Genomic DNA, 26,164 nt, shown 5'->3' with positions numbered 1-26,164 from the left:
CTGCACAGAGCCAAACACCTCGCCAATGTGTCAGTGGGGTCCAGCACCGCCAGCTGTTCCCCTGCTGTGTAGCCGGCAACGTGTCCTGCAAAAGCCACGCAGACACAACAGACCCAAAGCTGCCGCCAGTGCAGGCTTCGGCCTACACTCCCCTCCCCCTGCTCCTCCTCCTCCTGCTCCTCCTCCTGCTGTCCCTGGGCTCTAACACACCGCCAGTTGGGGCCCAGATGTGCTAGCTGCACAGAGAAAAACACCAGCCAATGTGTCAGTGGGGTCCAGCACCGCCAGCTGTTCCCCTGCTGTGCAGCCGGCAACGTGTCCTGCAAAAGCCACGCAGACACAAGAACTGAAATTGAAGGGAACCTGTCCCCCCTCCCCCAGGCGTTTTTACGTTATCCAGCCACCTTGTACAGCGGTAATGCTGCATGTGTGCAAGGTGGCTCAGAAACGTATTCTCCTCGCACATGTGGAACTGAAAACACGTCTGAAATGTGTCCTCTGTGTGACCATTTAACCGTCCCGGTGGTGTGACTTTCCTTTGTAATGACACGCTGCAACCCCCTTGGTAGCGCTGCCCGTCTTCTGGCATCATTGTTTGGCTGGCTGCGCCTCTGCGGCCGCCCTGACCCACACAACGCCCCTCGGTGTCTTATTTATTGGGACTGCGAGGGTGTGATTCATGGGCAGGATCAGTGCATCAGTTCGCCTGTCCCTCCTCTCCTTCCGCCTTCTTCGGACTGTGCGGCTTCATGGCCGTGGCATGCGATAAGGGATCAGATGACGCCGCACAGTCTGAAGCGGGTGTAAGGACCCGAGTGTGAGAGGCCAACATATGTGCTGCGCCAGGCCCTGAATCCCAGCCCCGCAGTGTTTTAACAATGTTAAGACACTGCGGGGCTGGGATTCATGGTCATCGCGAACCGCACCGGCCGACATTACATGATGCCAGAAGATGGGCAGCGCTAACGGCGCTAGGCCAGGGGATAACACGACAGCGCAGACTCCTGTACAGCAAATAACAACGCTCGGGAGGCTGCACCCAGCACCAAGGTGGGATTCTTGACACCTGTGCTGCGTCTCATTACAAAGGGAACTCGCGCCTCCATTACACAGTTTGACTGTATAAAGGGCTGAATGTTATACGTGTTCCATTCAGCGTGTGCAAGGAGAAAAATTACAAGAGCAACCTTTGACTTGCGCAGCACTGCTGCTGCATAAGCTGTGGCTCTTCTACTTTGTAACCCCTGAGGGGGGGGTTAAAGGTGACTTTTGAAATCGGTTCAATTAGGCTTCGGCCTACACTCTGCTCCACCTGCAGAGCCCGGGCTCCAACAACGCTAGTTGCTGTCCGGAAGTGCTGGCTGCACAGAGCCAAACACCTCGCCAATGTGTCAGTGGGGTCCAGCACCGCCAGCTGTTCCCCTGCTGTGTAGCCGGCAACGTGTCCTGCAAAAGCCACGCAGACACAACAGACCCAAAGCTGCCGCCAGTGCAGGCTTCGGCCTACACTCCCCTCCCCCTGCTCCTCCTCCTCCTGCTCCTCCTCCTGCTGTCCCTGGGCTCTAACACACCGCCAGTTGGGGCCCAGATGTGCTAGCTGCACAGAGAAAAACACCAGCCAATGTGTCAGTGGGGTCCAGCACCGCCAGCTGTTCCCCTGCTGTGCAGCCGGCAACGTGTCCTGCAAAAGCCACGCAGACACAAGAACTGAAATTGAAGGGAACCTGTCCCCCCTCCCCCAGGCGTTTTTACGTTATCCAGCCACCTTGTACAGCGGTAATGCTGCATGTGTGCAAGGTGGCTCAGAAACGTATTCTCCTCGCACATGTGGAACTGAAAACACGTCTGAAATGTGTCCTCTGTGTGACCATTTAACCGTCCCGGTGGTGTGACTTTCCTTTGTAATGACACGCTGCAACCCCCTTGGTAGCGCTGCCCGTCTTCTGGCATCATTGTTTGGCTGGCTGCGCCTCTGCGGCCGCCCTGACCCACACAACGCCCCTCGGTGTCTTATTTATTGGGACTGCGAGGGTGTGATTCATGGGCAGGATCAGTGCATCAGTTCGCCTGTCCCTCCTCTCCTTCCGCCTTCTTCGGACTGTGCGGCTTCATGGCCGTGGCATGCGATAAGGGATCAGATGACGCCGCACAGTCTGAAGCGGGTGTAAGGACCCGAGTGTGAGAGGCCAACATATGTGCTGCGCCAGGCCCTGAATCCCAGCCCCGCAGTGTTTTAACAATGTTAAGACACTGCGGGGCTGGGATTCATGGTCATCGCGAACCGCACCGGCCGATATTACATGATGCCAGAAGATGGGCAGCGCTAACGGCGCTAGGCCAGGGGATAACACGACAGCGCAGACTCCTGTACAGCAAATAACAACGCTCGGGAGGCTGCACCCAGCACCAAGGTGGGATTCTTGACACCTGTGCTGCGTCTCATTACAAAGGGAACTCGCGCCTCCATTACACAGTTTGACTGTATAAAGGGCTGAATGTTATACGTGTTCCATTCAGCGTGTGCAAGGAGAAAAATTACAAGAGCAACCTTTGACTTGCGCAGCACTGCTGCTGCATAAGCTGTGGCTCTTCTACTTTGTAACCCCTGAGGGGGGGGTTAAAGGTGACTTTTGAAATCGGTTCAATTAGGCTTCGGCCTACACTCTGCTCCACCTGCAGAGCCCGGGCTCCAACAACGCTAGTTGCTGTCCGGAAGTGCTGGCTGCACAGAGCCAAACACCTCGCCAATGTGTCAGTGGGGTCCAGCACCGCCAGCTGTTCCCCTGCTGTGTAGCCGGCAACGTGTCCTGCAAAAGCCACGCAGACACAACAGACCCAAAGCTGCCGCCAGTGCAGGCTTCGGCCTACACTCCCCTCCCCCTGCTCCTCCTCCTCCTGCTCCTCCTCCTGCTGTCCCTGGGCTCTAACACACCGCCAGTTGGGGCCCAGATGTGCTAGCTGCACAGAGAAAAACACCAGCCAATGTGTCAGTGGGGTCCAGCACCGCCAGCTGTTCCCCTGCTGTGCAGCCGGCAACGTGTCCTGCAAAAGCCACGCAGACACAAGAACTGAAATTGAAGGGAACCTGTCCCCCCTCCCCCAGGCGTTTTTACGTTATCCAGCCACCTTGTACAGCGGTAATGCTGCATGTGTGCAAGGTGGCTCAGAAACGTATTCTCCTCGCACATGTGGAACTGAAAACACGTCTGAAATGTGTCCTCTGTGTGACCATTTAACCGTCCCGGTGGTGTGACTTTCCTTTGTAATGACACGCTGCAACCCCCTTGGTAGCGCTGCCCGTCTTCTGGCATCATTGTTTGGCTGGCTGCGCCTCTGCGGCCGCCCTGACCCACACAACGCCCCTCGGTGTCTTATTTATTGGGACTGCGAGGGTGTGATTCATGGGCAGGATCAGTGCATCAGTTCGCCTGTCCCTCCTCTCCTTCCGCCTTCTTCGGACTGTGCGGCTTCATGGCCGTGGCATGCGATAAGGGATCAGATGACGCCGCACAGTCTGAAGCGGGTGTAAGGACCCGAGTGTGAGAGGCCAACATATGTGCTGCGCCAGGCCCTGAATCCCAGCCCCGCAGTGTTTTAACAATGTTAAGACACTGCGGGGCTGGGATTCATGGTCATCGCGAACCGCACCGGCCGACATTACATGATGCCAGAAGATGGGCAGCGCTAACGGCGCTAGGCCAGGGGATAACACGACAGCGCAGACTCCTGTACAGCAAATAACAACGCTCGGGAGGCTGCACCCAGCACCAAGGTGGGATTCTTGACACCTGTGCTGCGTCTCATTACAAAGGGAACTCGCGCCTCCATTACACAGTTTGACTGTATAAAGGGCTGAATGTTATACGTGTTCCATTCAGCGTGTGCAAGGAGAAAAATTACAAGAGCAACCTTTGACTTGTGCAGCACTACTGCTGCATAAGCTGTGGCTCTTCTACTTTCTAACCCCTGAGGGGGGGTTAAAGGTGACCTTTGAAATCGGTTCAAGTAGGCTTCGGCCTACACTCTGCTCCCCCTGCAGAGCCCGGGCTCCAACACCGATCGTTGCTGTCCGGAAGTGCTGGCTGCACAGAGCCAAACACCTCGCCAATGTGTCAGTGGGGTCCAGCACCGCCAGCTGTTCCCCTGCTGTGTAGCCGGCAACGTGTCCTGCAAAAGCCACGCAGACACAACAGACCCAAAGCTGCCGCCAGTGCAGGCTTCGGCCTACACTCCCCTCCCCCTGCTCCTCCTCCTCCTGCTCCTCCTCCTTCTGACCCTGGGCTCTAACAAACCGCCAGTTGGGGCCCAGATGTGCTAGCTGCACAGAGAAAAACACCTCGCCAATGTGTCAGTGGGGTCCAGCACCGCCAGCTGTTCCCCTGCTGTGCAGCCGGCATCGTGTCCTGCAAAAGCCACGCAGACACTTGCTCTTGTACCTTCTGCTCCCCATCCTGGTTCCAGTACCGTCAGCTGGTTCCGGGCAGAGCCTTTGGCTTAGGTGCCTCCCTTTGGTATCCGAGTTCCACCAACGTCAGGTGGTCCTTGGTAGTGCTTTCAGGCACGGGTACCTCCTGCTTAGTAACCGGGTTCCAGTAACGTCAGCTGGTCCTCGGTAGTTCCATTGGCTCTTGGACCTTCGGCTACCCATCCGGGTTCCAGCACCGTCAGCTGGTTCTCGGCAGTGTCTTTTGCTCTTGTACCTTCTGCTCCCCATCCTGGTTCCAGTACCGTCAGCTGGTTCCGGGCAGAGCCTTTGGCTTAGGTGCCTCCCTCTGGGTATCCGAGTTCCACCAACGTCAGGTGGTCCTTGGTAGTGCTTTCAGCACAGGTACCTCCTGCTTAGTAACCGGGTTCCAGTAACGTCAGCTGGTCCTCGGTAGTTCCATTGGCTCTTGGACCTTCGGGTAGCCATCCGAGTTCCAGTTCCATCAGCTGGTTCTCGGCATTTTCTCAGCCTTCTTGTACCTTCTGCTACATTTCCAAGTTCAAGAGACTAAACACAATGACCCAGAAGACCACCCCTAAGATGACGACGACACCAGAGACGACAACCACCGTGATGACGACGACCCTGGAGACGATGACCCCGAAGACCACCCCGATGACGACGACCCCGGAGACGACGACCCTGAAGACCACCCCGATGACGACGACCCCGGAGACGACGACCCTGGAGACGACGACGACCTGGAAGACCGAGAAGCAGAAGAACAAGAGGCTGCAGAACAAAGAGCAGAAGAACATTAAGCATAACACTAAATATCAGAGCAAAAAATATTATCTAAATTATAAGCAGAAGAAGACTAAGCAGTGTATGGGGGTGAGTCCGTTCCTCCTCGTGGTGCCCCTGGATAAAGCCTGATGCTGCAGGCCAAACTGAACGCGGACAAATGTAACTGTTTTGTGACAGGCAGAACGGAAGGTGTAATCTTCAAACTTTTATAGATAACAACTACGGGAATGCCTGTCACAAATAAGAATATGATGAAGAAGTTGAATATGATGAAGATAATAGTAAAATAAAAAGAATATGAACAATGTAACCCAAAAAATAATAGGTAGAAGATGAAGAAGAAGATGAATAAGGTGAAGAAGTTGATGTCAAAGAAGCTGATGATGAGGATAATTAAGAAGAAAGCGTGGGAGAAGTAAAAAAGAAGGTGAAGGGCGTGGAAGTAGTGAAACATCAATATCTGACATAAAAAAAAAAAAAAAAACATAGTCAAATTCTTTCTAACGCCGAACTTCATAAAAAAAAATAAAAAATCCTGCTATTCTATTACATTGGGCTAAACCTCTGTCCCTTTAATATCTCCGCCACGTCCCCCAATACATCCTACAATATTCTTAGTTGTTTTCCTTCATGTAGAATGAACCTACAAGTGTATAAAGGGTTTATTTTAATTCCGATATTTTCGTCCCATTGACTTGCATTGGGATCGGGTATCGGTATCGGATTGGATTCCGATACTGTGACGGTATCGGCCGATACTTTCCGATACCGATACTTTCCGATATCGGAAAGTATCGCTCAACACTACTTAGAAGCCTACTGAGTAAAGTCTCAAAATCTGAACACCATTCTGCAAGACCATGATGGTGGTCACTGACCTTCCTACATAATAAATGTAGCCACTACAGCTGTCTTGGGTGGAAAGGGATAGTGTAGGAATTTAGCATTTTGCATCCTAGTCCTTAATTATCCTGCAATGAAAACAGTTCAGATAACTCAAAAATTCATCCATCATCATGATATTATGGAAATAATTCCTTTTTTTTCAATTCCACTGGAAATGAATATATGAGCACAAACTAAGTGTTAAATCCTTAACAGTTCATAGCCACTTACCTAATCCTCCAGTATGCTGCTCCTCCAAATATTAACAAGACAAGGACAATTACTATTATTGTAATGGCAGCAACACTTCCTGTAAAACAAAAAAAGAACAAAATATTAAAGGTTAATATTTAATACACACAGGGAAGTTGTGATCCTACACATCATGCAAGACATACTTCCTACATGGAATTGGAAACTGCCACCAGGATTATGCTGCCCTATCTGAGGACAACACAAAGTCGCGGCAGAGACCCTGCTTCTAGCCAAAAACGTGATAGCCCCCCCACCCTATACTGAAAGGTTGTTTCCCATCATAAAATGTATCATCTACCCATAGTATAAGTGATAACATTCTGATGGATGAGGGTGCGACCCCTAGGATCCCCACCAATTCTGAGTATGGGATTTTTAAATGACCTGTCGGAATAAAACAGTGGCCACGGATGCTACAGAGTACGTGGCTTAGCCCCAGCTGGCCGTCCCATAGAGAAGGAAAGGAGCAGTGGCGTGAACCTATTACATTTCACGGCTCTTTCCTCGAGATCTGTTTGGGACCCCACTGATCAGAACCGATTTTGTGGATAGGTCATAACTTTTAGCGATAAGAGGAAGTAACCCATTAAGGGGAATATGTCACCAGGTTTTGGCATAATGAAGAGACAGAGGCCTCCTCTATCTCTACATTATGCTGCTCTCACATTATTCCAGCGATGTGTCACTGGGCTTCGTGCTGTAGATGTTCTGAAATCGCTGATTTATCAGCATGAGATTATCACTAGAGAACTAGTAAACTTGCCGCCATGTAGTACTTCATGAGCTCTGTATAACCCCGCCCCCACCACTGATTGGCAGCTTTCTGCCTCTGCACAGTATACACAGAAAGCTGCCAATCAGTGGTGTGGGCGGGGTTATACAGCATTCAGAGAACTGGTAGATATACAAAGGTGAAAACATTTTTTAATCAAAACTGCAGCAAGCAGCCCAGTAAGTATATATCACTGGAATCAGGGTCTCTGCCTATATAATGTTGCTCTCAAATGGGGGAGCAAAAACCTGGGTACAGATTGCCTCTAAGCTAGGGGTGGAAGTGTCGGATTTTTTCACATATTTTTTGTAATGATGATTTAACATGTATACTTTGTGCTTCCTCAGATTGCATTTGTTTTACATTACATTGTGTTACATCTGAAAGCCTTAATTCTGAAAGGGAGCAAATACTTTATCAAGCCCCTGTACCCTAGGAGGAGAATTCTACTAATTACGTGCTTTAAGGGGACGACTAAGCGAATCGCCCATGTGTCCTCACCTGCATCTGTAAAGAGAGGGGATGTGCGGATGACTGGGCCAAACTAGAATATCTGCTCATGACTTTTATCTACTCGCAGCAGTTGTGAAGTGTGTGGCCATTCTGATATGCAGGCACTTTATCTAGGCAGCAGTCCAGCTCACATCTGTTATGGAGGTATCCACTTATCAATAACACAAGGTATGATATTAACAACCGCCATCATTGCCTCATGCCAAGTTTCGTTTCAGGATGAGTGAATTCTCGACTGCTCTCTGGAAGGTTTCACTGCTGATTCATCCCATCACTGTGTCACAGGCGATAAGAGGTAGGAGTGTTTCCTCATCAATAGCTACAGTTGAAACCAGAAGTTTACAGACAAAATATAAAAAGACACATATGCATGTTTGTCTCAATATCTGACATGAAATCAGAAAAAACCTTTCTCGTTTTAGGTCAATTAGGATTACCATAATTATTAATATTTGCCAAATGTCAGAATAATAAACGAAGAGAGAATGTTTTAAGGCATTTTTATTACTTACTGCAAAGTAAAAAGTTTACATACACCAAGATTACTATGCCTTTAAACAATTCTGGACTGCTCATATGATAATGTCATGTGCTTGGAAGCTTGTGTTTTTTGGCAACATCTGAGTTAATTAGAGACAAATCTGTGGATGAATTTTAATGCACACCTGAAACACACTGCTTCTTTGTGTAGAACCATGGGAAAGTCTAAAGAAATCACCCAAGATATCAGGAAGAGAATTGTGGACTTGCACAAGCCTGGCTCATCCTTGGGTACAATTTCAAGATACCTGAAGGTGCCTCGTTCATCTGTACAAACAATTATATGCAAGTAATCAAGACCACGAAATGAAGAAAGTCAGCACTCACCCCTTTTGGTCGATACTTCAGTCCTCTTTCATTTTCATTTGATTCAGGAAAATCACAAAAAGTGCAACAGTGCTAGCAGCGTGTCGGCAGGAGCAGTGATTTCCAAAAAAGAGCCATGACGGGCAACGAACATTTGGTGCTTAGTTTGCGCTTCTACTGGTCCATGGACCATTAGAAGCGCAAACTAAGCGCAAAACGCTCATTGTCTGTCATGGCTCTTTTTTGGAAATCACTTTTTTGGAAATCTCTCTCATTAATCTACCATTTGTCAAATATTAATAATTATGGTAATCCTAATTGACCTAAAACGGGAAAGGTTTATTCTGATTTCATGTCAGATATTGAGAAAAACATGCATATGTGTCTTTTTATATAGTGTATGTAAACTTCTGGTTTCAACTGTATATAAAGGGGCGGATATAACACTGGTGCATCCTGGGTAGCTGAACAGGGGCCTGTGAGGTAAGAGGGCCACTTCCATCTCCAAAGCAGGTGGAGTTGTGCATTATAATGGGCTATTGGACAGCAAAGGGCTCATATAAGTTTCTTGCCCAGGAGTCCTCATCTGACTGTGTTAGATCCTGGCTATAGAATGCATTTTATCTCAATTCATGATATGCGAATACAATAATGCATTTACTGCATAAACAATGCTATTTTTTCAGGTTGCTAAAGTCAGTTGTTACCAACCATCCATGGCCATGAGCCCCACTTTCTAAAGCCACATGTGATTGTAGATTTCATTCCACCTGATCAGGACCACACAGTAGCTCGGATCACGCAGTAAGGATGAACAACGCCTAACAACTGACTTTCCATTTCAAATCATAGATCAAGAACTTCTCAAAACCGCACACTTGTCTCCTGACATTCTACTCCCATGAAAAACTCCTTAAAAAAAATAGAAAAATAGCGGTACATGAATGACCAGTTCTTTCACGTTGTAGTCGAGACAGAGTCTAAACACTGATTAACCACAGAAAAGCCTCACGGGTCTATAAAAAGTAATTCAGGAGAGACTCTTTATTATAAACTGTTACTAATGTAAAATTAATAGACGTATGCTAATTACATCCATATATAAATAGCTATTTAAATGCCATCAGTCTCTGCCAAGATGAAGGAACTTGTCATCCTTCATTGTAAATTTCAGAATTGTCTGCTCGTCAGCAGCAACGATCTGATGCCTGTCAGAATTTATCATTTATCATAGCTGTTTGCGGTAATCCTCATGATTCATCTGTCCTTTCAATCCACGCTGCTTGGAGACAACACCTAATTTGCTCGAGCTGCTAGGAAATTAATTTCCTTCGTATTTCAGAGATGATCAGGTAAGGCTTCTAGCCTGGCTAGATGAAAGATCAGTTTTCATGATGTATTGTGTTACACAGCCTGGAAAATGATCTGAGGATCTTCTAGGCGCTCCCTTGGTTTGTAAAGTTAGTGCGGCCTTGAGCAATGCTGTTCCTTCAGGACAGAAGTAATACCAGGTACAAATGACTTACAGGACTGATTAGAGCTATAAAAAGTATTATAGATTTCATGTTTGGCATATTTTTTATTTTTTCTCCATTAAGCTCCATATTTTGTGCCAACAACTTACCACTATGAGAATGGATTCACAACATAATACATGGACACAAATGTTGGTGAGTTCCATATGAGGTAGGCACTTCTCTACATGGCCCTAGTTCCAAGTTGGCCTTGGTTTCAAAGCCTGAGTAAATAGCAACTGAGCATACAGTTAGCTCGATAGGTAGACAGATCTTTTTACATTATTTCAGAAAAAGTTGCCTAAAGCAACCTAAGGTCAACTTTAATTTCCTATTCTGCATTTCGGTCCTGAACTCTGAGCCTAAGTACTATATGTAAGCCCAGTCTATGAGGTCCATGTGGAAGATCTAGGTAACTCTTTTTAAAATGCTTTAAAACTTCAGACACCTATAGAGCAGTAGTTTCATGGCGGAACAGTCCGGGCACATCTCCGTTTGCTCCATTGATAGGTGCTGATTACTCTTCAGATTTTGTTCCGTCATGGGCTGATAATGGATTTCTAGAAATCTCAAGCGGGCTGACTAGTCTGGGGCAACTAACGCCCCATCGACTAGTGAAAGCCCTAATTAGCATAGGAAACGGGGAAAATGTAAATGCTTTTTTAAAACCACATTTGTAACGAAAAATGTTATACAGGGATGGTTAGGCAGGGAAGTTACTCATAAATATGTGAATGCTCCTGGGTTTGAGGGCATGGGGGACCGGTCAGGTTACATTTAATAACTTTCATTTAGTGGACCTACCTACAGTGACGAACAAAAGGCTAACAATGTTTTGAACTTTTGACTTTCAGGCTCTATATCTCACCATCCACTACTGCTTTGATCTTGACACTACCATCATTTTATACACAATCATCTTGGCTATCTCATACATAAATTTGACTTGCACCTATTTAGCATATGATTAGTTATGCAGATTCTTGTCAAGTCACTACATTGTTACTGTTTTGCTCCTGGTGGTGGAAAAACATTTTTCTTCCTCTATACTACAAATTACAACCTGTTCTCACATTCTCCAATAACTCAGTGTGGTATTAGTTTGATTCCCAAGTGAAAAGTCACTGGTTCGAATCGAGGAGCAGCCATGAAGAAGCTTTCCCAAGAGAAACTGCATCATCCAGCTCATAGATAGCGGTCTTTCAGCCAAGAAAAGTGCCAAACTACATCATGTGCGTGCCATAACAGTTGAAAGAAAACAAAACAAAGTCCGTCCATTGATCAAAAGCGAAGAGGTGGCCATCCAGGCAAAATATTGAAATCAACAAGTTGGCTTATCACAAGGTCTATGATTTCTGGAGCGCCAAGCCATGGAGGTGGCTTGTATGCTTCATAATAGTGAGATCACAGACATCGATGCAAGCACCATGCGATGCATGTTACAAAGGTCTGGAATGGGGGCCCGAAAAAAGATGAAGAAGACTCAACTTCAATATGATCATAAGAAGCGTCGGTTTGAACTTGCAAAAAAGTATGAAAACTGGACTATAAAAGATTGGAAACAGGCGATTTGGAGCGATGAGATAAAAGTCAATAAACAAGGCTATGACATGTGCAAATGGGTCTGGAAGAACAAGGACAAAAGGGGCTTACGGATCAAGAAGTTGAAGGAACTGTCAAGTTCGGTGGAGGAAGCCTGATGATATGGGGTTGTTTCACAGCCAAAGGCACAATACTTGACCAGGATTGTTGGTGGTCTCAATGATGAGCTATATGTGAGTATCCTACAAGACAAGTTACTTGGCACACTCAAGTATTATGGTTATGAAAAGGGTTCCAGCAGGACAACGACCTCAAGCATACGTCAATATTGGCAAAGAAATTGTTCAATGACAATGAAGTGGATGTGCTGAAATAGCCCCCACAGTCTCCAGACATCAACCCAATCAAACACTTGTGGGTAGAATTGAAGGAAAAACTGTATACATCCCCAAGTGAGTCGACCTGTTTGCTCCAACTCAGGGAACGTGTAAAAGAGACCTGGGATCAGAATTTGGTCGAGACATGTTTGAATCTGATTGACGCATGCCCACAAGGATTCAGGCAGGGTTGAAAGCCAAAAGTTGATTTACAAAATAATACAAATTTAAATTGAGATTTTTAGGAGCAAAACAGTAACAATGCAGTGACATGACAATAATCTGCATAACTAATCATATGCTAAATAGGTGCAAGTCAAATTTACATATGAGATGGTCAAGATGATTGTCTATAAAATGATGATAGTGTCACATTCGAAGCAGTAGTGGAGGGTGAGATATGGAGCCTGAAAGTCAAAAGTTCAAAACATTGTTAGCCTTTTGCTCGTCGCTGTATGTGACCGCTGGATCAGGATCTTGCTTGTCGTACTCTCCATAGTGGATTTTAGATTCCAGCTGAATCCATTTAGGGCCTTTAGATGTGAATATAGTGGCCTAGGTTAAATGAGTATTTAAACTCCCTTAATATTTTTTATTTCTAGCCTTAACTAATGATGTAGATAAAAACTATACTGCTTCTCTATTTATATATGACCTGCCATATTTGTCCAAGTTCACAGCAATTAGCTAATACTGTATATTTAAATCTCTATAGAGTCTAAATATAAAAGGTATAGTTGATAAGAAGTAGTAATTTATAGGAAGTGTAAATTATTCATTTTTGTTTTACGAAAAACATATACTTCAAGAAGGGATTGATTTTCTCACACAGGTTTAGAACCCTAATTACTCATCAATGGAAAACCAACCTTGTGTAATGTATCTTTCCCTGAAAGTGAGCCTAGGAAAAGTCTTGTGATCACATATGGTAATGAGAAGATAAAGATCTGTAGAAGGTAAGATTGTGATGCTATGATACAGTGTAGGGGGCTCTTGTTTTCCAGGACTAGATAAACTTTAATTAAGGTAAAGTATGGTTTCAACGGAACATACATAGTTAAGGTACCTTCACACGAAACGACATTATAACGATATCGCTAGCAATCCGTGACGTTGCAGCGTCCTCGCTAGCGATATCGTTTCGTTTGACACGCAGCAGCGATCAGGATCCTGCTGTGATGTCGCTGGTCGCTGAATAAAGTCCAGAACTTTATTTGGTCGTCCGATCGCTGTGTATCGTTGTGTTTGAAAGCAAAAGCAACGATACCAGCGATATTTTACACTGGTAACCAGGGTAAACATCGGGTTACTAAGCGCAGGGCCGCGCTTAGTTACCCGATGTTTACCCTGGTTACTAGCGTAAAATGTAAAAAAAACAAACAGCACATACTCACATTGCGTCCCCTGCAGTCTGCTTCCTCCTCTGACTCAGCGCCGCAAAGTGAAAGTGAAAGCAGCACAGCGGTGACGTCACCGCTCTGCTCTCACTGTACGGCAGTCAGTCAGGAAGTGGACGCAGGGGGACGTGAATGTAAGTATGTGCTGTTTGTTTTTTTTAGATTTTACGCTGGTAACCAGGGTAAACATCGGGTTACTAAGCGCGGCCCTGCGCTTAGTTACCCGATGTTTACCCTGGTTACCAGGGGACCTCGGCATAGTTGATCGCTGGAGAGCGGTCTGTGTGACAGCTCTCCAGCGACCAAACAGCGACGCTGCAGCGATCGACATCGTTGTCGCTATCGCTGCAGCGTCGCTTCGTGTGAAGGTACCTTTACATATACTAATGGTTAAAGGAAATGTGTTAGCAGGTTTTTGCTATGTAATCTGAGAGTACCATAATGTAAGAACAGAGTCCCTGATTACAGGGATGTATCACTTACCGGACTGTGTTTTGCTGTTTCAATACAATCAGTGTTTTATCAGCAGGAGATTATCACTACAGGACAAGCTGCCTGGTGCATTCTAGTCCAACCATGTCCCCAGCACTGATTAGCAGCTCTCTGTCACTATACAATGTACACAGAAAGCTGTAGTGTTCTACACAGCGCAACAACTGAGCTGTGCTACATCTGTGGCAGGGAAAGCTGTGATTCTATAATAACTGCTGCACCCAGTAAACTGGGTAAGCTGGAATAGGGGTCTCTGTCTCTACATCATGCTGCTGTTAAATTACATATCAAAAACATGCTGACAGATTCTCTCTAACTTGAGTAAAAAAAAGTCACATTAAAGAGGATGACCAAACCGAACCATCAATATCTAATCTTTTACTGGGGACACCTGGCACCTTGGCCGATCAGCTGTTACTGGCGCCAACCGGAAGTTCTTGAACACTGCTGGAACACAGCCGCCACATCACTTCTATAGTGGCCGCGGCCACGTACTACGGATTCACCCCCTATTCGTTTGCGTACGGGGTGGATCTGCAGTACCGAATCACAGCCACCATAGAAGTGACGGAGCTGTTGTGTTCTGGCAGCATCCAAGAACTTGGAGATACCTAATGAGCTGGGAGCCAGATGTCGCACCTCCACTGATCAGATATTGATGGCCTACCCTAAAGATAGGTCACCAATAGAAAAGTAGTGGCCAAACCCTTTAAGTATTTTCTGGCAATCTTTTGCGGTCTTTCATTTTCAGAAGCCTTCATAAGCAATTTCCAATCTGCTCCTAGTCTCAAACATTTCACATATGAGTCACTGTCACTTGCCCATATTGGCCTTTCTCCAGACTTTTCAGATTGATTTAATGCAGCATGACGGGCTGATTATTACGGTACGTGAAACATCAGGCACCAATGAACGCAGCAACCTCATTTTTCCCTTACTTTGTTGTAGATCAACCTCCCCCAAGTAGGTTAAACGCCTACATCCAAAGCTTAAAGGGGCTGTCCACTTCTGTGAAAATAATGTATATGTTACAAGTTATCCAACTCCTGAACCACTGTCATAATTTCTGCTGTGTTGTATTAGCATAGGCAAGCCTCTTGGTGAATATGGCACCGTTTACTCCAGGGCACTCATCATCAAGGCCGGCGTAGAAAAACAGCCAGTCCTGCAGAGTCAGCCTCCGAGTATACTAAGGGGCAGAACTCTTGATTATGTCTTTATTATTTGGCTTCATTCTGGTAAGTAGGGAAATCATGGATGAGACGTAATTAAACAGCATCCCCTTGTCTTGCCGCTGTGACAGTGTAAGTGGAGCACATGTAGTCCTCAGCTTTAGTCGCACGGCGCCCTATTAATAAGGCATATAATGCTTATCTGCAGGACACAGCATGGGGGAGAAGACAGAAGACCGTTATGTGCTGTTATTACACGTGGTCCCGTGACCAGCTCTTCCTGGCCTCATTATCAGTAACCTGCCTTCTCTGATCTGATGATACTGGAAGCGGATGATCTCAGCTGGTGATCACTGCATCTGTAGCTATGAATGTCATCTCCTGAAACATTTCTCCTACTCGAGACTAAGGTTTCTGAAACAAAAGCATCTATTTTTCTCCATGGCATCCCAGGAGAACATGATAAGGGCATATTTCCACGTTGTCTGCTGGTGGAAACAAATCTTTACTTCCACAAGCTTCCGTATTGGAGTAGATTCATGCTCATCCAACGTGCAGGGCTGTTCAGGAGCAGAACAATGCAAATGCTGACTGTTTGTTCAGTGAAATATAGGAAAGGCTGCGTAGTGTGCAATCACAGCTTTATTGACACTGGCTAATGTCCTAATCCAGAGACATGGCAGGAAACATGGCAGATTTGTCACCAGATTTTACAATACATACTGTAGACATTAGTAAATCCTAAAAGTTTATCCTTAAGCTCTGTTCTGCTTTTGGACAGTTCCTCAGTGTCCCTCCTCCCTGCTGAGACCTCACACAGCTCAGCACAAGCTGCAGCTGTCAGTCTGGGTGGGCAGAAACTGAATACACTTGGACTCATGCACTTTCTCACTCTACAGCAGGACTCAAAAAATGCTTATCTGGCTTATAAAACCATTCTGACATGAATTTTCAAAGTAATTACACCAGTCTTATCGTGTCTAAGAGATCTATATAATAATGCATGCCTTTAGTATTGAGAAAACTGGTGACAGATCCATTGATTCTGCTTGTAGAGGTAATGTTTCCTGTACAAGAAATATCTGGTAATGTATACAATGTTTCCATACGTTCCTATGAGTTGCAGTATGTACTGCATATCTGCCAGAGAGATACAGCTACGGTACAGAAAACTACAAACTGGTCGACAAGGAAATGTCAGTCTAAACTGGCCAAATACTCTTTAAAGGGGCTGTCAAGGAGTATAGAATTGTTTTACTATGGGCCTAGGAAAAGACAGGTAGTTGTTAACAAGCCGCCTGCTGTGTACAGCGCTGATCTCTGACACCACAGCAGTCAAAGACCGTTTCTGCCAATTATTCAGCGACTTCCACTGATGCCACGCCGACAGAGCAGCAGCTTCTTATCCGTTCTGCTCTGTTGACGGGATTTGACTGTTGACGTCAGTTCCCTGCTGCCTAACTGCGGGGAGCAGGTTGTCAATCAGCATGATGAGGGCAGTCACGCCTCATTGATTGCCAAAGCAGCCCATAAAAAAAGTGGCTCTGTTGACATGGAGCAACTGCATCACTGGCAGAAGTGGTCGGTGACTCCTCTGTGCTGGCGTCAGGTTGAACAGGCGGGTAGTTGCCTCGGATAGCAAATACCTGCCTGTTAGTTTTTAGGTCCAAAGTAAAAAAAATATGTAATAGTCCTGGACAACCTTTTAAATTTGGCAGGTGACGATTACAATCTTTACAAAACTGGAGCAAATTGCATAATAAATCCCTCTAACAACCTTTTTAGTCAACTTAACCTCTTCATGACATGCGCCATTCCTACGGGTTATTTTGATAAAGGCCTCAACAGGCCAAAACGTTGGTTCCTTATCTGTGTCCCATTGGCTGGACTTTGATCTATTAAATATAACTTATTCAGTGAATTTCTTGAGTAGTTCATTCTTAAAAGGAACCTGTCACCCCCAAAATCGAAGGTGAGCTAAGCCCACCAGCATCGGGGGCTTATCTACAGCATTACAGAAAGATGAGAAAAAGAGGTTAGATTATACTCACCCAGGGGTGGTCCTGGTGTGATGGCCATCACGATCCAGGGCCTCCCATCTTCTTACGATGACGTCCTCTTCTTGTATTCACGCTGCGGCTCCGGCGCGGGTGTACTTTGCCCTGTTGAGGGCAGAGCAAAGTACTGCAGTGCGCAGGTGCCGGGCTTCTCTGACCTTTCCCGGCGCCTGCGCACTGCAGTGCTAGGCTCTGCATTCAACAGGGCAGACAAAGTACGCCTGCGCCGGAGCCGCAGTGTGAATACAAGAAGAGGACATCATCGTAAGAAGATGGGAGGCCCCGGACCGGACTGCGACGCCCATCGTACCGGACCGCAGCGGGACCGCCCCAGGTGAGTATAATCTAACCTTTTTCTCATCTTTCAGGATACATCGGGGGCTTATCTACAGCATTCCAGAATGCTGTAGATAAGCCCCTGATGACAGTGGGCTTAGCTCATCTTCGATTTTGGGGGTGACAGGTTCAGGTGCTGAAGTTATCTTTCTATTATCTTGACATATGTAATTCTTCTGGGCACGAAACTCTCATGGTTGAGTAGACCATCTGCTTTGCCATGGATAAATAAAAGAGTTATGACTCTAGGAAGAAGGTGAGGAAAAAACGAAAAAGCAAAAATGGAAATTGGCCGTATCGTGAAGGGTTAAAATACTATTAAGAGGTTGGCACAAAATGGTTCTGCAGCTTCTCATCTCAACTTTTAAGCTTTTCTCCCAGATGTATCAGACCCTTCCCAATAGGTGGAGGCATATTTCAATAATGACAAAACTCATGGTGAATGGGAGTGAGAAATGATTACATGACAACCTATGTGGGAGCAGCTTTGAAGGCCCTATTGTGTGTTAACCAGCTTTCCTATAAAACATGAAAAAACGCCATCCAATCCCCCATACGTTTGAAGACAAAACTCTTACCAGGACTTAGTGCCTTTTGAAGCTCAACGTCATGTCCAGTTGGAGCGTCTGTGGTTGATGTAACCTTAGGAGGTGAGGCTGGAGTTTTGCTTAAAGGTGGCAATTCAGGGGCAACAGTTGGAGCAGTATGTGGAGAAGACTCTATCTCAGAATGATTTGTGTTTTCTGGAGACACTGGCTTAGAAGGAGAGGTAGCATTAGCGGTACTATTTTCAGTAGATTCTGTAATTCCCGTTTGATTCGTTGTTCCAGTAATTGTTTCATTGACGACTTTAGTTATTGTCTCTGTGCTGGATTCTGTTGGCCCACTTTCATGTTTGGATGAAATTGGGGTGGAAGGTGTAGTAGGTGCACTGGTTGTAATTATTGAAATCATTGTACTAATTGGTACTGTTGCATTGATTGGTACTTTTGTACTGGTTGGTACTGTTGTATTGGTTGGTACTGTTGTTTTGGTTGATTCTGTTAAATTGGTTGATACTGTTGTGTTTGGCTTCATTGATACCTCGCTAGTATTCGATGGTGTTATTGTGGTTGGAATGGAGTCTGATGAAAGGTTTGTTTTTATAGTAGGAGACACCTCTTTGGTAGCAGTCACACTATCGGTGTCATTTTTTGATACAGGAGTGACTTCTGGGAGTTCAGTGGATGCTTTAGCACTTGATTCTCCTGTAGGAACCTTTGTTGACGCTGTTCCAGAAGGATTTTCAGGTAGTTCTGTTGGCACATGTGTAGATACTAAAGATGTGTCTGTCACTGATTGTTGGCTGACTGTTGTTGATTCTGCTCTAATATGTAGACCTGGAAAAAAGACAAACCATTAGAATAAAGCAAAATCACATAAGTTAAGCTCCACATTTAGTAATATACAGATAGGGTGAAAATGACTAAGACTGGCTTTTCCTACAATGGGCTGAAACCACAGTACGTTGAAGCAGACATTATTAAGAAGTGCACTTTGGTATGTTTGCCTGTACATGTCTCAAGATGGGAACTCTATGAGCAGACGTAGATTTGAGCTGTAGTTTACACCAGTAAATGTTATGCCGTGGAAGGCCCTCCGGCCCTGTCCTGCCAAACCCAAGCCACTAATCTCATCTTCACAGATATCAGAGCTGTCAGGGGCGTAACTATCGAGGTCGCAGGGGTTGCAGCTGCGACAGGGCCCAGAGTGCTTAGGGACACACCCAGCTCTGGGCCTTCATGTCCTCCCTCGCTCCAACTCCAAGCACACTCCCGGTGTTTGAAATCTGTGTGCTGTTTCTTCCTAGTATGACGCGTCTCTGCGTCATTTCTGGTCTTGTGCATTGTGGGAGAGTACTGGGTGTACTCGTCAGCTTCAGAATGTGCAGTGCGCATGCTCCGGAGCCGACCAGTACACCCAATACACCCCCACACTGCACAGGACCGTAATTGACGCGTCATACCAGGAAGGAACGGCACACAGATTTCAAACGCTGGGAGTGCGCTTGGAACTGAAGCGAGGGAGGACATGAACGCCCAGAGTGTCTGCACTTCCGAACACATCACCCTAATTAGCATAGGGATATGTAAGTTATAAAATCATTTTTCTCAGCGATTACAAGACAGTATTAGGTCAGACAGGGATGATTAGGGATGTACTAGGAAGCTGCAGGGACAAGTAGTCCTAGATTTGGGGGCATAAAGTAAGTGACAGGTTCCCTTTAAATGCTAAAGTATTTCATGTAAAGTAAAAATAATTCACATGCTGACATCCCACATTGGTGACATTCCATTGTCATTGTTATGTTTGCTCATGTTTATGTTAAGTGAGCGCTGGCAAGATCTTTTTTGGATTTACATTTGGCACGTTGGCATTTAAAACTAGACTGCCCAGTACTGTACTGTAAGTAAACTGTTGTATTTTTTTAAGAATTTATTGGTGTCCCATAAAAACCCTCTAGATCTGTGGAGATATTGAGTGCAGCATTTACTGAGCTGTGCACTGATCAGCTGGCGAATGAAAACAGAATTGTGCACTGTATGGACTTTGTATGCTATCCCCAATAGTGCATTAAATAGAAGGTTAGTGAGGGTAATGTAATAATTTTGGCATGGGGGGCCCCAATTGAAAGTTCGCATCGGGGAACAAAACTTTGTAGTTACGCCACTGACAGCTGTGATTCACAGATATTACTAGTATCGTGTACAGATACTGTCATCATAATGCATGGATCCTACTACAGAAAGTCACGTATGCTGCAATGGTTCATAGATAAGTCACTAGTAATCAAATGGGGAAGGCAAAATAATAAATAATACAGCCTTTGGGTTTTGGGCATTATTGTAGTTTTTTGGGGTCATTTTCCACAAAAATAAAAGCATGCTAAAGCATGTTTTACGTATTGTATTTTGTTTATATAACTGCAAAAGCGGCAATACAAAGAGTCATAAAATCTAAAATGTGTAAAAAAAAGTTTACAATGATAAAGAGACAGACAGACAGGTAGATAGATAGACAATGATAGCTACATAGATATTGATAGATACTGAGACAGTATTATAAATAGAAAAAAAATTGAACAGCACAATATAAATTGTATAGCAGGTAAATGATAAATTGTATAGAGGGTAAAAGGCTTCCCCAGCAAAACATCCAATTTTTTTGCAAAAGTATATAAATATGGAAAAAGCAGCCAGCACTCCAATATTTATGGTGTGGACTTTATTCAGCCCATGTGGCGTGGCGATGTTTTGGTTCAACTTGCTTGCACCTATTCACATTATATGGAGGTGCTGGTCAGGTTTTTGTTTTCTGTAGTTTCCAATTGGAGGTGGTGACTGCCTCTTTTCCTGACTCTACACGTCTCCCATCAGCCCAAGGGTGTTGTTAATTAGTGCTGCCTCCCCTGCCCATATAAAATGTAGGCTTATAGCCCAGGAGAGGCATGTTTGATAAGCAACAGAGCAGTTACCCATCAGAGAACTGTCACCTTGCTGTGGTTGATGGGCTCACATGAATAGCCAATTTATACGCTAAGAACCTTCAGTTTGGCAAGTTCAATTTTGTAAGTACATTTCATTTAGCAACAATACGTTTCAGATCTCATGTATTCAGGGTTTCCACATATTTTGGTCCTGATAGAAAGCTGCTGTGCTATTTTTTTACATATTGTGCAGTCATTCCAGCATGCACCTATTCACATTATATGGAGGTGCTGGTCAGATTTTTGTTTTCTGTAGATAGATAGATAGACAGACAGACAGACAGACAGATAGATAGATAGATAGATAATAGATAGATATATATTGGATAGATAGATAGATAGATAGATAGATAGATAGATAGACAGATAAGAGTCCAAAAAAGATTAGAGGCAGCACACCACTGAGAGTTGAGGTTTTGAAGGTGCTACATTTGAGAAAGGCTTTCCATGAGCCGAAACGTTGCAGCAATGGGCTAGTAAAATTTACCACCTTCAAAACCTCAACTCTCAATGGAGTGCTGCCTCTAATCTTTTTTGGACTCTTAGGACAAGGTTTGGTATATACCTGGGGGGCTTTGCACCCTATTTTTGTTTTTCGTATTGCTCTTAATACTCCTTGCATTAGATAGATAGATAGATAGATAGATAGATAGATAGATAGATAGATAGATAAGATAGATAGAAAGAGACTGTAGATAGATAGAGTGGCATATAATCTTTTGGGCACCCCTGGTCAAAATTACTATTACTGTGACCAGTTAGGGTTATGACTTGTTCACTATTACCATTAGAAAAGGCCAGATTCTGCAAATTTCTCAGCTTTATAAACACCCAGCCTCCTATGAGATTAAAATTGAACTCTTTGACCACAATGATGACAGATCTGTGTGGAGAAAAAAGGGCACAGAATTTCAGGAAAAGAGCATCTCGCCAACCATTAAGCATGGGGTGGATCAATCATGCTTTGGGGTTGGTTTGCAGCCAATAGAACGAGAAACGTTTCATGGGTAGAGGCAAGGCACAGGTACAGGCCAGGGTACAAAGCCCCTCTGGGTGGCTGACACAAGAGAAATAACGAGACAGGACCTGGCACCTCAGCAGCATGTCACTAACTGAGGAAGTAAGTTGCTCAGGCATCCTACAATGGGTGGGGATGCCTTAAGTATCAGAGGTCACCTTAGGAAGGTGCCCACAGTCTCAATAAGTATCAGGAGTTGCCTGCGCCGCCCCCTATGCACACAGCCAGGAAGCATGCAGAGAACAAGCAGGAGACATGAGGCACACAGCATGGAACAGTCAGAAGACAGAACTCACAGCATGGCCCAGAGCAGTGAGTAAGTTGGTGTGTAAGGCAGGTGGGGGATGAAAGGCCTTGTAGTGATGCCGGCAGGGTTGTTACAAGTGAATTGAATGAAATTTCAACAAATTTAAAGCAAATCAAGGCAGCAAAGATTGAGACAGAGAGACTCATTGCCAGAGAGAGCAAAAATAACCCCAAAATATTCTTTAACTACATAAATAGTAAGAAACTAAAAAATGACAGTGTTGGCCCCCTTAAAAATAGTCTGTGTGAAATGGTGGATGAGGATGAGGAAAAAGCCAATATTGTAAATGACTTTTTTTTCATCAGCATTTACAAAAGAAAATCCCATGGCAGCCAATATGACTAGTGATAAAAATTCCCCATTAAATGTCACCTGCTTAACCCAGCAGGAAGTACGGCGGCGTCTAAAAATCACAAAAATTGACAAATCTCCGGGCCCGGATGGGATACACCCCCGAGTACTGCAGGAACTAAGCACAGTCATTGATAGACCATTATTTTTAATCTTTAAAGAGTCCATAATAACAGGGTCTGTACCACAGGACTGGGGTATAGCAAATGTGGTGCCAATATTCAAAAAGGGGACAAAAACTGAACTCGGAAATTATAGGCCAGTAAGTTTAACCTCTACTGTGGGTAAAATCCTGGAGGGCATTCTAAGGGATGCTATACTGGAGTATCTGAAGAGGAATAACCTTATGACCCAGTATCAGCACGGGTTTACTAGGGACCGATCATGTCAGACTAATTTAATCAGCTTCTATGAAGAGGTAAGTTCCGGACTGGACCAAGGGAACCCAGTAGATGTAGTATATATGGACTTTTCAAAAGCTTTTGATACGGTGCCACACAAAAGGTTGTTAGATAAAATGAGAATAATGGGGATAGGGGAAAATATATGCAAGTGGATTGAGAGCTGGCTCAGGGATAGGAAACAAAGGGTGGTTATTAATGGAGCACACTCGGACTGGGTCGCGGTTAGCAGTGGGGTACCACAGGGGTCAGTATTGGGCCCTCTTCTTTTTAACATATTTATTAATGACCTTGTAGGGGGCATACAGAGCAGAATTTCAATATTTGCAGATGACACTAAACTCTGCAGGGTAATCAATACAGGGGAGGACAATTTTATATTACAGGATGATTTATGTAAACTAGAAGCTTGGCTGATAAATGGCAAATGAGCTTTAATGGGGATAAATGTAAGGTCATGCACTTGGGTAGAAGTAATAAGATGTATAACTATGTGCTTAATTCTAAAACTCTGGGCAAAACCGTCAATGAAAAAGACCTGGGTGTATGGGTGGATGACAAACTCATATTCAGTGGCCAGTGTCAGGCAGCTGCTACAAAGGCAAATAAAATAATGGGATGCATTAAAAGAGGCATAGATGCTCATGAGGAGAACATAATTTTACCTCTATACAAGTCACTAGTGCGACCACACTTAGAATACTGTGCACAGTTCTGGTCTCCGGTGTATAATAAAGACATAGCTGAACTAGAGCGGGTGCAGAGAAGAGCGACCAAGGTTATTAGAGGACTGGGGGGTCTGCAATACCAAGATAGGTTATTACACTTGGAGCTATTTAGTTTGGAAAAACGAAGGCCAAGGGGTGATCTTATGTTAATGTATAAATATATGAGGGGACAGTACAAAGACCTTTCTGATGATCTTTTTAATCATAGACCGGTGACAGGGACAAGGGGGCATCCTCTACGTCTGGAGGAAAAAAGGTTTAAGCATAATAACAGACGTGGATTTTTTACTGTAAGAGCAGTGAGACTATGGAACTCTCTGCCATATGATGTTGTAATGAGTGATTCATTACTTAAATTTAAGAGGGGACTTGATACCTTTTTGGAAAAGTATAATGTTACAGGGTATATATATTAGATTCCTTGATAAGGCGTTGATCCAGGGAACTAGTCTGATTGCCGTATGTGGGGTCGGGAAGGAATTTTTTTCCCCATGGTGGAGCTTACTCTTACCACATGGGTTTTTTTTGCCTTCCCCTGGATCAACATGTTAGGTTAGGCTATGGGTTGAACTAGATGGACTTAAAGTCTTCCTTCAACCTTAATAACTATGTAAAAATTCTTGATGCAAATATAACACCATCTGTATAAAAGCTGAAGTTGACAAGAGGATGACTTCTACAAATGGATAGTGATCCTAAACACACATCAAAATCTACAACAGACTACCTCAAAAGGGGCAAGCTGAAGTTATTACAATGGCCCTCACAGTCCCCTGATCTGAGCATCATTGAAAATCTGTGGCTAGACCTTTAAATAGCAGTGAACGCATAATGACCCAGGAATCTCAGGTTTCCTGGGTCTCAAAAATGGAAGAATTTTCCAAGGAAGAATGACTGAAAATCCCTCAAACAAGCATTGAAAGACTCTTGTCTGGGTACAAAATAACGTTTACAAGCTGTATAACTTGCAAAAGGGAGTGCTACTAGGTATTAACCATACTTTTGTATTGGCCCATTTACCCTTTTGCAATTTTTGAAATGTAAAAAACTGACAATATTTTAATTTTTTTGCCTAAAATACAAAGGAAATGTGTCAACTTTAACTTTAGTCCTTATAGAGATCATTTCATCTTCAACTTGCTTAACTGTTTACAAAAACAGTAATTTTGACCAGGGGTGTCCAAACTTTTACATGCGACTGTAGATGGATAGATTTTACCCTTCTCCACTGTTTCTGGGGCCTGATACGAGACAATCATCCTTACTCATATAACGTGGTAATATTGTAGATGAATCTCCTGTATCTGGCTGCGCAAACTGAAACAGTCATAGAATGAAGCAATACTTGTAGGTAGTATCTAGAAGAAACTGTTTCCTGTGACTAATACTGATCATCAGCAATACAAGACAAAATATCACATAACAGGACATTACCTGGTTAATTTCACCCAAAGAGCCCAGTGGTACGCCTCCCCTCCCCAACGCACGTTTTGGATTGGTTCCTTCCTTTGTCTTGAATTGCTGATGATCAGTATTACTGTAGTCATTATTTCACCATATTACTCTATTGTGAAGGAAAATGGTTTTATGTCCCTACTATTTTCATTTTCATGATATAGATTGCCCATGTGGTCCACCGTGCTCTTATGTATTTTACTGTACATGTGTGTCATTTTATCCCTTGTCTGTTCTGACTTGTCATTTTGCATTTAATTAAGGATTTAATAAAATGTGATAATTTTTATTCGCTTTGTGATCGTCCTTTTGGTGGTTTAGCCCCATTTTCCTTTTTCTGTTCATGTCTTTGTCAGTGGGCAAACTTACAAAATCAGCAAGGGATCAAATACTTATTTAACCACTGTAACTAATACTAGGTAATCCTAACCACCACGGCTGCAGTCCATGGTTCAGTAGAGGCTTATCAAGGAACGTAGTATCTATAATATATACAGGATTCTATAAAGTAGCTAAAAGGAGTTCATAGCCAAATCAACAATCTTCAACTTGATAGCCTTCCTCAGGGGGTTAGGGCTATCATGGTCCCTAATTTCATCATTATCAATGAGCCCACATGGTTGTACTCAATTAAAATAGCTGTAAAAAAGGGTCAAAATTTACCCCTATTGCTCACAGTTTTAGGATGGCATCCAAGAATGAGTGCAGTCAGGAAACACCCCAAACATGGTAAACGACCACAAAATAAAATAAAATTTTGTATTGAGAATAATAGTCATAATAAAATGACTTTTCCTATGATAAAATATTATCCCCTTTCCTTTGAATACACAACCATTGTTTGATCAGTGGTTTTAGTGCACTGGATCCCATGCTCACTTGGGTGGGGTCTGGAGAATCTTTTTTTCTCCTCACTAAAAAATCACACTGAGGAGAACCTTGAATGAAGAGGAGGTTGAGCAGATTAGGTGCTGTTCTATTTAAAGT

The 26,164-nt window shown here is 44.4% G+C and overlaps 1 protein-coding gene across 1 annotated transcript in view; it reads right to left on the bottom strand.

Moving 5' to 3' along the window:
- Positions 1–26,164, bottom strand: part of PARM1 (prostate androgen-regulated mucin-like protein 1) — a 109,923-nt gene that overhangs the window by 21,644 nt on the left and 62,115 nt on the right. The window contains exons 2-3 of the mRNA XM_077276641.1: positions 17,970–18,770; positions 6,350–6,428 (exon numbers count right to left, since the gene is read on the bottom strand). Of these exons, the coding sequence (XP_077132756.1) occupies positions 6,350–6,428; positions 17,970–18,770 (880 nt within the window). The remainder of the gene's footprint in view (positions 1–6,349; positions 6,429–17,969; positions 18,771–26,164) is intronic.

Source organism: Ranitomeya variabilis, chromosome 1 (assembly GCF_051348905.1).
Source record: "Ranitomeya variabilis isolate aRanVar5 chromosome 1, aRanVar5.hap1, whole genome shotgun sequence".
Classification (NCBI taxonomy): domain Eukaryota; kingdom Metazoa; phylum Chordata; class Amphibia; order Anura; family Dendrobatidae; genus Ranitomeya; species Ranitomeya variabilis.
The sequence above is the reverse complement of the archived record's forward strand: the minus strand, read 5'-3'. Positions and strand labels throughout refer to the sequence as shown.